This window comes from Phoca vitulina, unplaced genomic scaffold, assembly GCF_004348235.1.
Source record: "Phoca vitulina isolate PV1807 unplaced genomic scaffold, GSC_HSeal_1.0 scaffold4, whole genome shotgun sequence".
Taxonomy (NCBI): Eukaryota; Metazoa; Chordata; class Mammalia; order Carnivora; family Phocidae; genus Phoca; species Phoca vitulina.
In genome coordinates, this window is record NW_022589707.1 from 62,762,817 (window position 1) to 62,777,539 (window position 14,723).

The 14,723-nt window shown below is 38.3% G+C and overlaps 1 protein-coding gene across 1 annotated transcript in view; it reads left to right on the plus strand.

The window, feature by feature from the left end:
* CALCR (calcitonin receptor) overlaps window positions 1–14,723 on the plus strand; it is a 64,428-nt gene that overhangs the window by 23,965 nt on the left and 25,740 nt on the right. The window contains exon 6 of the mRNA XM_032401254.1: window positions 2,433–2,559. Coding sequence (XP_032257145.1) covers window positions 2,433–2,559 — 127 coding nt within the window. The remainder of the gene's footprint in view (window positions 1–2,432; window positions 2,560–14,723) is intronic.

The following is a 14,723-nucleotide window of genomic DNA, read 5'->3' on the forward strand; positions in this document are numbered from 1 at the left end:
CAAGAACTTGGCAAATGTTCAGTATGATACAAAGTATAAGATATGAGACAATCTAGCATTTAACGTAATTTTCTGATGTACTGGAAACCTGTTTACTGGTCACAGCTTGAAGAAGAAAACCACTCTTATGTAAAGATTTTTAATTTAAAAACATGAGTATCAAACCCTGCAAGGTATCAGACACTCTTCTAGGTGGACAAAACAAATTCCTTTAGCACCCCCACTCTGGTGAGAGAAAAAGAGAAAATAAGAGTCAATAAACAGATAGATGTTATGTCAGGAGGTGGTGTTAAGAACAAAAAATAATAAAGCAGGGATAAAAGGGCCAGGGTGTAATAAGCTAGCAGCAGAGGAAGTATATTTTTTATTTACACACTAGACTGAGCATTAACCAGTCCTTTAAACTGATGTTGTACACCGGCAGATTATTGAACCCTACCTAGTTAAAAGAAAACCAGGCACGAGAATAGCCGCACTGTTTGATGCATTCATCCATACTCTTTTTTTTTTTAAGTTTTTTTAATTTATTTATTTGACAGAGACACAGCAAGAGAGGGAACACAAGCAGGGGGAGCGGGAGAGGAGAAGCAGGCTTCCCGCTGAGCAGGGAGCCTGATGCAGGGCTCGATCCCAGGACCCTGGGATCATGACCTGAGCTGAAGGCAGACGCTTAACGACTGAGCCACCCAGGCGCCCCCCTCCATACTCTTTAGTTCTGGATAATGTCAACTGTTGTTGGCTTAAGCCAGGCTGAATCCAATAATGAGACCACAGATATTTGCCCCCCAGTGAGAAGAACTATAAAATGCCGTATGACTCTATGGAAAATGGCAGGTCACAGGTTTAACGTAGCAGTTGCAATATTGAAGAGTTTATGCAATATAAATGGGTATGATGTTTCACATAAATAATTTTTTCTTTTTAAAGCCTTAAGTTTGCAACCTACTTTTATAGTACTATTATAAAACCAATTAGGTTTGGTTTATTTAACAGAGCTTTCTGCTGCCAAAGAAAGTAGTACATGGATGTGTGTGTGTGTGTGTGTGTGTGCGTGTGCGTGTGTGTGTGTGTGTGTGTGTGGAAGTTCTTCTCTAAACCCTTCCTGGATATAAAGTTCTGCATTCTATCCCTACTCAACAAGTTGCAAATTTTAAAATATTCTGTATTAACAATTTATTAATAGTTTTGCTTCCTGAAAGTTGAAAGATGTAGCTACAATAATCAAAATATGCTCTAACAGATGCCCTCATTACTTAAATCTACTTTTTACTACAGATAATTGCATTTTCTTTTGATTTGAAATTTAGGAAAGCATTGTAAATAAACCCAGACCATTCTCATATTTCAGCTTTCCCCAGAATTCCCTTTTCAAAATTCCTGGAATCCTAACTTTCTTCCATGAAGATTTTTTAGGAATAGTTACTGTGATCAATCATTGGCATCATTAACTGAATGTTTTAAATTTTCACATTATGTTAAACATTTTTTGACTGGATCAATTATGGTAAATGCAAGATTTTTGTTCATCAAGGATAATCATTCCAATTTTGTTGTAGCCATCCTGCAGGGCTCTCTCCATTTGCATCAAAAAGTGAAATAGAATATTGAAACTAATGTTTATTTATGTGCTCATTCACACAAATACATATGTACAAGCTTATGAAGTGGAGGAGCAAGGAATGAAAAATCCAACAAATTGTTTAGTATCCAAAAGGTGGGAAATGGCTATGCCAACAAGCAGCAGCACTTGGATGGGTTTCATCAGATGCAAACCACAATATGCCTCATAATGAGATCAAATTTGAGCCTATTTAGAATTCTCTGACTGTGTCTCAGCTCCACCATCAGGAGGATGTGGAAAGGGAGAATCACAGAGTTGATTCTAGTTGGAATATGAGAAATAAGAAGATGTTAGAAGAAATGGCAAAAGAGAAGAATGACGGAGACTTAATGAAGTCTGGGATGGGTCGGGGACACAAATTCAGTACTTTGTCAAGGGCAGCCTTGGTTCTGACTTCATGCTCTGTTATCCCATTTGCCACATGATTTCTGCCTGGTTACATCAATGAATATTCAACTTTTCATCTGAAGCACACTCCAAACCCTAATGGCTTCTCTTGTAAGAGTCCTTCTCTTAATTAATTTCACGACATTTGTTATAATTAAAAGTGATTTTATCACTCACTCTTTCAGTTATTGTATGAAGTCACCCTGAGGACTGAAAACTATGAGCTACCGTGACTGGAAAACTGTTTGTAAAAATCAGGCAGAAAAGTGGTAATGAATCTTAAAGATGGGACCAGCCTCACTTATTCCTATAGGTCTCTCACTGATTGCTAAAGGAAATATTACAAATATTACCAAAATATTTTTTTTCCAGGTCCTTCCACATTTTGGCACTGGTTAATGCTTTCTATTACATTTTCTTCCAGGAGCCTTGGCTGCCAGAGGGTGACTCTGCACAAGAACATGTTTCTGACTTACATTCTGAATTCTATGATTATCATCATCCACCTGGTTGAAGTCGTACCCAATGGAGAGCTTGTGAGAAGGGATCCGGTAAGCATTGCATGACTTGCTTGTGATTTATTCTTAAAGACATGGTCCCCATAAATAGTGAACATGCTGCTGTTGTCTGACTTAAACAGCTATTTACGTGTGTGATCGGATTTACTTTTACAGTGGAATTTTGCATAAGGCATGGTGTGTCATTTCTATACAGTTATCGGAAGTAATTGCTATATGCAGTAGTAATGGGTTGGGAATAATTCAGTCATAACCAAATAAGAATTATACAACAAATCATGACTTTTTACTACTACTCAAAAATGTATTCACATCTATGGGAAATTTACTGAGCACATCTTGTGAACATAGGCAGTACGGGGTGTACTAAGGCAGAGCCTCAGGGTGTCACTAATGGGTTACAGGTAAGCCTATATAGGAATCCCCTTAGCGTCCTGGCACTGGGCTGGGCTTGCGCCAGTCAATTGAGCTATGAGTAGCTATGCATTTACTCTGGTAAGCCATATAAATACTGTCTTGAGTTGAAAAAGATTTAAATACCCCGAGCTCACTCACTCTCATCTCCCAGTCTCTGCTGATGATCCCCATTGACTTAGCTTAGCCATAAATCAGAGGGCAAGGAAACCCTGATGGAGATGTACAGATGGGTTTCTCTGGGCCCAGGGCGGTGGGAGCAGGGTGGAGAGTGCATTTGAAAGCATAAACAGAAGCTATCTAGCACACAATGAATGACCAAGGGATATTTTCATTTTTGTTTCTCTGCTTAACTATGTTATGCAAGCATCTGTAGATAGCCTCATCTTTCAAAACTGGCATTTGACAGCTCTGCCAACCCAAAGACAAAAATGCGTGAAATCTGCCCAGAGCATGCATCCTGCGTGACAGTGGCATGGCATGGGAAAGCAGCTTAATTTGGCTTCTAATGAATCCACAGTGTTAATAATTTTTGCAGTGTGAATATATCCAGAAGGATATTATGGGTCATTTTCTAAAACCATGGCATCTATTATCTGAGACAGTCCTATCTTACCTGCAGAATGTGATCCAATGGGTTTATCTTGATGAGTTTTCTTTTTTAATGTCAACTGATTTTAATAAAAATAATTTCATTTCATCTAGTCTTCCCAAGACCCCAGCAAAGAATGGATATTATTCCCATTATTAACTGAGAAAACTGAGGATCAGTGAAGGGACAGGTCTTCTGTACTGTGGTTATTTAGGGGTGGGATTCAAACCCAGACATGTCTCACTCAGAAGCCCACCCTCTCTTCTATATACCACATTGTGCCCTTGCTTTATTTCCTTAGGAAGATGTGTTCTTAAAGAAATGGGCTCAATCAAAAAAAAAGAAATCTTGCCATTTGTAACAATGTGGATGGAACTAGAGAGTATTATGCTAAGCGAAATAAGTCAATCAGAGAAAGACAATTATCATATGATCTCACTCATATGTGGAATTTAAGAAACAAAACAGAGGATCATAGGGGAAGAGAGGATAAATAAAACAAGATGAAATCAGAGAGGGAGACAAACCATAAGAGACTCTTAATCATAGGAAACAAACTGAGGGTTGCTAGAGGGGGGCTGGGTGGGGGGATTGGGTAACTGGGTGATGGACATTAAGGAGGGCACATGATGTAATGAATACTGGGTATTATATAAGACTGATGAATCACTGACCTCTACCTCTGAAACCAATAATACATGTTAGTTGAATTTAAATTTTTAAAAAAGTAAAAAAAAAGAAAGAAATGGGCTGAACCATTCCAAAGTGGTAATTGTCCATATTTGGATACATACATTAGGGAAGCTGACTCCTATTAAGTGGTAGAAGCAATTAACTAAGCATTTCTCAGCAGAAAAGACTCAAATTTTTGGTTTCCCATATCCCATTAAGTGTGGAAATCCTTAAAAAGCTACTACTGTATGGAGGAGGCCAGGAAATGGCACTTTAGTCATTAAAGAATCAATGCAGTGCTCAGTCACAGTATAAAGTATTGTAAATTCTTGAGTAGGCTCTCTCCCATCACTCTTATGGGGGTATCATACCCACGTGTCATTCCACCAGCCCATTCTCTAGAGGCTTGTAGGGTGAAGGGGGCTTCTCATCCATTGTAAGATCATACTAAACCTACAATCTTCCCTAATAGTCTAAATTCAGGATTTCTCTGGATTTGCTATTGAAATACAGAAGCCATTTAACCTTATCCATCAACAAGAAAAATAAAAACTGCCCTGTTTACTTCCAAGAGCTTGTCCTGGAGTCCCAAAAGAAGCATAAAGCTTTTAAAAATTCCCAAGGGCACAATATTGCAAGTGATTGCTCACAGGGTTGCTGCTAACTCTTGCCCTATAACTAACGCCCTTGGTCTCTGCACTTGGCTTCCCTAACTCATCCATTAGTCGACTCATTGCTCTTAACAGTCTCATGAGTTATCATCACTGGATGTTTTCACGTTCATAGGACACTTTAGGGGCAGACATGCCTATATACTTTGCCTGTCACCATGCACAGACTGCCTCCTAGCCACCACCAGGTCAACCCTGCTCCGCCTTGCAGCTTCTCTATTGCCTGGAAACCTATACTAAAGCCTCTAAGCAGATGTCTAGGGACCCAGTTCAACTACTATGCAGCTGATCTCCTGGGAGAATGTAAGTGTGAGCATAGAGGAGCCAGAGAAATTAACAGGAAGCTTTCTTATGGAGGAGTGAGGGTGGCTCTGTTGCACACATTAGGCACTCTCAAAGTGATCTAAGTTTGGAAATCAGGAAAGAAGCTTATCTTTATGGCATGACTAGCACCTGGTTCTGCCAATCAATATATTGTTAACCTAACAGACTTATTACTTTTAGCTATCCAAGAACACACTTCCTAGGGAAAAATTGTAAAATCTTGAAAGGTAGAATTTAATCCAATCAATCAAGTGTTTATTGAGTGCCCCAAACTCAAATTTTAGGCTTTAAACTGAACTGAATTCATAGAATTTGGGGAACATAGCTATTTATGACAATCCCTAGAAATGGACCACACCTCATGTGGAAACGGTTTCCTATGTCTCGCAACCATACATGGGGGGTTCAGCCCTTTGTTTACCTATTTCCAAGTGTTTGCAAGATTTTTTTTAACGGAAAACAAAGGAGCAAAAAGACTGTGTGCCTGAAAGAGAAGCCTCTTTCCTCTGAGGGCAGACCAAATGAGAATACACCACCAATAATAAGCCACTGACAGTGGGAAACAGGGAACGGTCACAATGTGTGAACACCCTGTGCCCTCTTTCACATTTCCAAAAGTCTTTTTATTCCGTTAAGACAAAATTTGGAAATTTGCACCTTTTACCAAATACATATAAATAGTGTCGGCTAAAAAGAAATGGCTACAATGACAAAAATTAAATCATGTTTGTAAGTTGTGAAGCGTAATGCACTTGGCCCCCCAAAACTAGGTCATTTGTGTTTAGTATGTTTTCTATTTGCAACAGTTATTGTTTTCCAGCGAGATCTTCCTAAATCTCTTCTCTAACTCTCCGTATGCAAACAACACAGGGCTGCTCTGTCTAAGCAAAGTTAGTTCAAGAAAGGGCAAGAAAGAACCCTCAAGTAGGACATGTCTTATATGTTATTCATCCTTGAAACTGCTTATTTCCAAAAGAGACACAAGTCTTGAAATCTGTGTTGTAGCTCACCTTGAAAATACATATTCTGTTATAAATGCGTTCATAGAAGCCCAATTTATTAAGTATCATTTCCCATCCAGAAGACTCTGAAAGTGAACTGCAGTTGAAACTATAAATTCAGGCATCAAGAAAGGAGAAATTTTCCCTGTTGTAATATATTTAAATTTATAGGGGATAAACAAGAAGTAGGAAAAGTTTAAGTAGGAAATCCCCATCTTTCCTAAGAGTAAAGTTCTCTACCTCTGAAGAGACAGACAAAATAACATCTCAACACTGAGAATCAGGTCATCAATATATTACTAAGTCACATGCAAAATTATATATTTAAAATTTACTTTAAATGAATTATTTGAAATATTGCATTTTTCTTGAAAAAGTGACATTCCAGAAAACTTAGATTAAGGTTCTCCATAGCCAAGAAGAGTGGAGATAATAAAGAAAAACCCAAGAAAAGGCCAAAAAATAAAAAAAACCACAGTAAATTTTTGAAAAAGGGAAGTTATTGGACATTGTCAATTACAAATATCGATTGAAATTACAACTAACAAAAAATATATAACTGAGGCCATAAATTAAAGCATATTTATCAGCATTCCATTTACCTGTGATTCAGGTATGTGTCTCCTTTAAAAAAATATATATATATATATTTTTAAGACACTTTTTCTCTTAAGCAAACTAAAGGCAGAGTTGTGGATTATTTTTTCATTTTGACCCAGTTCTTAGGTCACTGAATCAGCAGTTAAGAGGCAAAAAGATTTTCCTTCCCAGTGCCCAAGGGAATATATTAAAAAGAAAGTTATTTCTTGTAAAAGGAGGCTGCATCATCCCAAATGCTGTTGCACTGCTTCTATAAGAGTTTATTTAGTTGGGGGCAAAAGAAAACAATGTTCTCACTCCTCAGTAGGGAATCCCCATGGGTTTGTGGTCCCTTTCCCATCAAAGTAGCTAGTTTCTTCCCTTGGAAGTTTTTTAGATAGGCAGAGTCTCTCCTGTAAAACCAAGGGTGAGAATTTCATTCCTTGATATTCTTTTTTAAAAAGTTAAACTCAAAATAACTCATGGCATAAATAAGGGCTGAATAGAGCCTCAGTTTATTGAGTGACGTGAAAATTGCCCATTGTCATTTGTGTCATTTGAGCATTTCATTTCCATAATATCTAAAATTTCATTTTCTTGTTCTATCTGCTTATTTGATGATCTTCATGTAGAGAGTCAGGAGGCAGAATTAAAAGCATTGTTCTTACTGAATCTAAAGGAAGCTGGCAGCATATTTGTCATTTTCTAGAAAGAAATGTCTCTCTGCACTTTTTCTCTGGGTCTAAAAGGGACAATACAGGGAGATTAGTTTTTACTGGGAACCTGGGCACTTTGCACTTCAAAAGCCAAAATAATCCAGTCACATTATCTGTAGCCTCTTATATAAGTAAAGTCAAATGAGTCCCAAGTTGTGAAAAACAAAGTGAATTTCTTCTAATTCTAATTTGTTCGGGACAGATGAGCCATCAGACTATGTCAGAACTTCATCCTAGTCACAGGAAGATCAGTTTGGAATGGATGCCCAGAACTGAGACACCAGAGATAGATGAAACCCAGGGTTGGAAACTGGGTTTCATCTCATACTCAGCCCAGAGGAGGCTGGTGCAAGGGAGGGCATCTCAGTGTGAGAGACGTGACAGGGACAGCAGATTTTTTGAGATGAGAGAGATCAATGCAGATAAAAATATATTGGAATTATCCACTTTAGTAGCTTATGGAAGAAATTAGACTGAGGATGAAAAAGTATGATGGATTTGAGGGACAATGCAGAGAGAATGATGGTAAGGAAATATCCTACTCTGGTCATTTATGCCATTTCACTTTACTTATTCGTCAAAACCAATAAATGGTATTTTAACCAAGATCATATGGTGCAGAAAAGTATGGAGGATTTCTTTATTTCCTTTAAAATGTATTATTTATAATTGGCCATTTTCCCATATGGATTTGATGAATTTTTTCCTAAAATGGCTATAAAACATCAACCCAACCTGTAGTTTCTCTCATCTGGCCAATCTGGGTGGTTCCTCTGCACAGGAAATCAGTGTCTTACAAATGATACCTTGTGAGACGGTTTATGTGGTGAGGCTTCATGTCAACATTTGACATGCAGCTAGGCTATCATGAATTTCTTATAGATTTGTTTTCATTCTCAAAAAGCTTCTACTTGAGATAGAAGGAATTTTGTACTCTCCCTTGGTGGTACATTCTGTTGGTTCATTGCTAGAAAGCCATGGAGCAAGACAGTCTGATATTTGCTGTGCTTAGCTGGATTGCTCCAAATACTATAGCATTGATCCTACTGATCTTACAGGCTCTCATATCCTTAGCTCTTTTACTTACTTACAGATCATTCTGCAATGTTAAGCAATGTACTTAACCTCACTTTTCTAATGTGTAAAGTGCAGATGATAATAGCACCTTCCTCATAGAGTCATTTGTGAGGGTTAAATGAACTGATACACTTAAAAATCTTCAAAACACTGGCACATAACAACTCTCAAATGTTAGCTATTATTATTTATATTATAGTTGCTACCATTGTCGTTAGGCCTTAAGCACTTGCCATTTTCTCATGGTGGCACCTGGTTTCATTTCTGCATTAAACAGCATAGATTTGGAAACTTCAGAGCATTTGTAAAACAAACAAACAAACAAACAAACAAACAAAAAACTGCTTAAATCCAAAAGGGACTAAGTGTAAAAACAGAATGCAGAGAATACTCAGAGGTTAGTAAATAGGAAATCACCAAAAGGGCAGTGGTCTGAGAAAATAAAACTAAGTCAATCATGGCTTGAGAACCTCTAGTGAAGAGTGACATAATATCCTCATTATACCATATAGAGAAAGACCCTTGAGCATAGCAAGCTGTTAATTGTATTTCCGTGTTGCATTCCTAACAGGCTTTTTTTCCATCATGTGTGTATCCTGCTTTTCTGTTTACTGTGGCTTTGTTTTCGGAACACTTCCAGAGTGCTTCCTTTGCCAATTTGTAGATCATCTTCCAACATTCTTATCTTAGATGGGACTTTTATCTCCAGTGCATTTTTTCCTCCTAAACACACCAAATCCCAACTACCGTTCCACAGACTCAAGCTCATTTTCTCTGAGGCTTTATCAGAAATCAGCTCAGGATTGCATGACAGACTCACATTTAATTGAAAATGTTACATCCTTAAATTCCTCTGGAGAAAGACTGCAGTACTTCCTTACAAAGTTATTTAATGCTGACTTTCTGACTGGGGGATTTTTCTCCTTCATTCAGCTAGCTTTAAAGACTGTACAAGTTGACAGTTTTCGAGTTGATATGAGTGCCTTTTGCTCCTTCATTTATCAACTGCACTGGCATCTTGACAAAAAGTACTGTAATTCCTTCTCATGAGGTTTTAGTATACATGTGCATCAAAGTCAGGACTTTCCCCACTGCATTGTGAGTCTACTGGAACATAGATAATTAGGATTATCAGCACTGGAAGGCCAGCGAGTAACCAAAACAGGAATCAGGTACTGAGGAAATTCCTTCTATACCCTAAACCCATTCAGGGTGGCCCGTGGACCAACAGCATCAGGATCCCCAGGTGCTCCCTAGAAATGCAGAATCTCAGGTCCCACGTTAGACCTTCTGAATCATGATCTCTACTACTGGGGCCCAAGAACCTGTGTTTTAACAGGCTCTGCCAGTGATTTTGATGCATCCTAAAATTTGAGAAAATCAGCCCCATAGGAAGATAATTACTGTAGACGCCTTTGTTATTTACATTTGAACTGGACATATTTGGAGGGATGCATTTTAAAATGCTTTCAGGAACTCAGACTCCTGTAAGTAAGCCATAGCCACTCCTTTTAGAATTTAATATCAAAAAGTAGATTAGGGGCACCTTGGTGGTACGAGTTGGTTGAGCATCCAACTCTTGGTTTTGGCTCCGGTCGTGATCTCAGGGTGTGGATCGAACCCCACATAGGGCTCCATGCTCAGCACAGAGTCTGCTTGAGATTCTCTCTCTCTCTCTCTGCCATCTCCCTTCTAAAATAAATACATAAATCTTTTTTAAAAAGGAGTAGATTAAAGGGCATTTTCAACCTTGTAAGATGTATGAAGGGATGGAGAGGAAAAGTTGAGCAATATTCCTTTTTAGTTCTCCATGTATCAAAATAACCCTCTCACTTCAATAGAAGAGAGCTGGGGAAATTACCAACCTAATTGGATGTCAGTCTCATTTAATCCATCCTCCCTGATAGACAAACAAAACGCTTGCCCACAAATTCACGGTGTTGTTTACTCCAGTTCCAAATAATTCGGGGAAGATCATGGAGATGCAGCCTCCATTTCCCAAAAGTTTGTGCCCACACAAAACAGAATGATCTGCACATCACATGGACACAGGAGGCAGAACAAGCCAGAGCCAGAGTGCTGGCTGGTGCCTTGTTGACATTCATACATATGTTGGCCAGCTTTTCCTGGAACATTCACAGAAGAACAAAAACATGATTTCCAGGAACTTATCAGACTCCAACAAAATCGACTAGAAGATCAGAATCCTTTTCGTTTTGGCTTTTAGTTGTGATTAACCTACCTCTCTCCCACAAGGATTTTCTTCTCTACATTTTTACTCATTACTCCTCCCCATCTCCTAGTTCTTCTGGATGGTTGCCTACCAGTTTTCACCTGTAACCAATCCTGGCGGTCTGTGTGGAAGTGACTAGAATGTGGACAAAGTCCTAATCCGAGCAGTCATTCACAGGAGACTGCATTGCCCCTACAGGCCTGACTGCTTTTTCCAAAGGAAACCCCACATTGACTCTGAAAGTATAAAATACCTCTTCCGTTGTACCTGGGCCCAGTATGGCATGTTTCCCTAAAGAAACCGGAAGAAGCCCTTTCCAGCATTTTCTGATTCACACAATATCCTGAGACACCCGAGAATGACACAAAATACTTCTCTGGAGGAGCATTATCGCAGCTCCCCAAAAGTTCTAAAGAGAAAAGTAATCAAAAATCTCCTGGAAAAAAGTAATCAAAAATCTCCTAATAGGAAGATAGAGACCTTGAAGATTTAGAAATATCATTTAGAAATAAAAACACCCCAGAAAAGAAAATTTACACTCCTGTGACTACAGCAAGGTAAATGCTAATCTGAAAAGCAGACGTATGATAGGCAGGAAAAACCTAGGATGAAAACAAGAAGGTGAAAATCTTCACTGAAACCTGAAATTTGAGGGCATGAGGCACCAGGCCAGATATAAGTTACCTTTGAAATAAATATATCACATTCCAGAGAAACATTCTCATTTCTCCCTCTAAACTCTGCACATTTGGAATGCAGTTCAGGGGTTGATATGTTGGGGAAACAGATGACATTCCTAACAGCATGAAATAATCAGTCACCTAATAAAGAAATTGATTTAAAGAATATAAAGTTCTGGGGCGCTTGGGTGGCTCAGTTGGTTAAGCAGCTGCCTTCAGCTCAGGTCATGATCTCAGGGTCCTGGGATCAAGCCCCACTTTGGGCTCTCTGCTCAGCAGGGAGTCTGCTTCTCCCTCTGACCCTCCCCCCTCTTGTGCTCTCTCTCTCAAATAAATAAAAAATCTTAAAAAAAAATATAAAGTTTTGCTTATAAATTGACAAATTATTCTCCTTAAAATGAAGGCCTAAACAGAGAAGCAGAATTGTGGATTTGTGCACTAGGGGTGTTGGGCATTATTAACATTTGCCTATAAAAATAACATTCTCAAATAATCAAAATTATCCTCCAAAATCCCTTAAATCATCTATCAAGTACAATATACATTCCTGTACAGAAATACTTATGCACACAAAAGTTTGAGGATACTTTGGGTTATTTTTCTGGGCAACTTTCTCTGCTGGGAATGCTGAGTTCCTTGCTTTCAAATAGCTTCCAGAATGATAAGGGACCACTTACAAAAGGGAGAAAATGGCAGTGATAAATAACATCACTAATTTTTTGCTAAGTCTTTTTGGAAACTTTCTAAAACTGATATTGTTTTGGAAACTTTGTAAAACTGATATTGTTTTGGAAACTTTGTAAAACTGATATTGTTTTAGAAAAGAAAAGCAATAGAAAAGACAAAAAAAGTGAGTCCTTGGCTCTAAAAATGTAAAATAATTTACCTTCCTTTGATTATATGTCAAAATACTCAGATACCTCATTCTCCCGTAACATGTCTCAAGACAATTCACAACCTCAAATAATTAAGTAAGGGAAATAAAACTCTTCTCAGCATCCCTCATCTCATCAGATCTAGTGTCTCCCATTTTGTTTTGGTCTTACAACTGGGTTCAATAGTGTTTCTAATGAATGAGAAATAAACACACACTTGCCATCATATTACAGAGAATGGGAACACTTGTAAACTTTTTTATGTAAAACCAAAAGCTAATCATGAAAACCCTTCTCCAATAATAATACTTTAAAATGATCCTGAAATCAAAATTCCTTCTCACAGATCGGGGGCAGACTGATGAAGGGCCCATAAAGTAGGACCTTTTTCAATCATTGGAGAGCATGTTTTCTCTGGATTTTCTGTTTTCTAAAGAAGTGCTATTTGGAATGATGGGGTGGGGAGAAGAGATACTGAGTATATTTGACTCACACAAAAGCTTGTTTTCTTTTAATTGAAATGATAAGGGAAGCAGCAAAAGACATACTTTTAAATAGGTCTCATATAAAGATGGCCATTGGAGAAAAATGTTTCAATTGCATACATAAATAGTACTTCAATAGAGAGCATCCATCTTCCTGTCACATGCAGTTGAATTCAGCTGATAAATAAGTCTTGCATCTCTCCTTTATGAGAAAAAAAGTGATTATGGATTTTACATGTAATAAGCTCAAAGGCCTTGAAAAGTTCTGGATGATTTGCATGCAGTGTAAATAATTGAAAAATGTGAACCATTGTGACAGAGTAAAAAGTAGGTATATTATCAAAATTAAACTACCAGGTTTATAGGTGACTATAGTTTTAAATATGTTATTTAACCATTATTTCAAGACTGGGAATGTTTTAAGATAAACTGCAGGCCTCCTGGATGGCTCAGTTGGTTAAGCGACTGCCTTCGGCTCAGGTCATGATCCCAGAGTCCTGGGATCGAGTCTCGCATCGGGCTCCCTGCTCAGCAGAGAGTCTGCTTCTCCCTCTGACCCTACCCCCTCTTGTGCTCTCTCTTTCTCAAAAAAAAAAAAAAAAAAAAAAAAGATAAACTGCAAATCACGAAGATTGGAAGTGTTTTCAGAAAGAAGAATTTGTATGCTCAGCTTGAAGACCGCTGTGCAAAGAGAAGGAACTGCTTTAGCAGGGCTACAGGGCATAAATGACAGGGAATTGTTGGCCTTCTAAAGGTGCCAAAACTTAGAAGAACATGGCAGAGACTCAGGAGGGCACCCCTGCCGGGGATCCTGCCCAGCACTGTAAGTTTTTTATTGATGTCAATAGCCTGACCCCTTCAGACATTTGCGAGAACCATAGGTCTGTTAGGAAAAAAGGACCCTGGAACTTATTTGTCCAATCTTGATTAAGCAGCTCTTGTTTGGATACTTGAGAAATAATCAAATTAGGTATCAAAATGTTTTCAGTTAACAACATTATAAGCACTACCCAAAGCCATGTTCATTTAGATTTAATTGGCACCTACTGCTCACCTATTGTATAAATATTACTGGGTTTAAATCCTGAGGGTCAAGATAGGAGAAACAGCAGAGACAAAAAGATGATCAGGGAGACACATATTTAACAGCAATTACATGTTCACTCAATATGTAATCTAAATGTCCATTAAGTAAAATGTAATAGGGGCGCCTGGGTGGCTCAGCCGGTTAAGCGGCTGCCTTCGGCTCAGGTCATGGTCTCAGGGTCCTGGGATCGAGCCCCGCATTGGGCTCCCTGCTCAGCGGGGAGCCTGCTTCTCCCTCTCCCTCTGCCTGTCTCTCTGCCTACCTGTTCTCTCTCTCTCTCTGTCAGATAAATAAATAAAATCTTAAAAAAAAAAAGTAAAATGTAATAAATTAACCTGGTAAATTTAACCAATATAGACCACAAATCTTTCTTATTCACGGTTTTTAAAAATGTCTTTTCCTTCGAGCAAAATATCTAGAGATTGACTTATCGATTCTTCTTCCCTGGCTCAAGTAAATATGACTTTGCACCCTTCCTTCTGTGTTAGGGTGCCAGTTGAAATCCACTGTTCTACAAAGTCAGGCCATATTGTAGGGGGAAAGATTATAGTCCATGTTATAGATTTACTGGGATCGAGTCTCGCATTGGGCTCCCTGCTCAGCAGTTATGGAATGTGTGTATATTCATGTTTAAATTGTACCTTGACTAATGCACTTTCTAAAAGTCTTGCCATAGATTTCTCAGATCTGAAATCTTAAGGCAGCTGTATTATCCTCGAATGTTGTATAATAAATAATGAAGAAAAAGATGAGAAATTATTTAACAAAGCTAAATGTTCTGTAAATTCAGT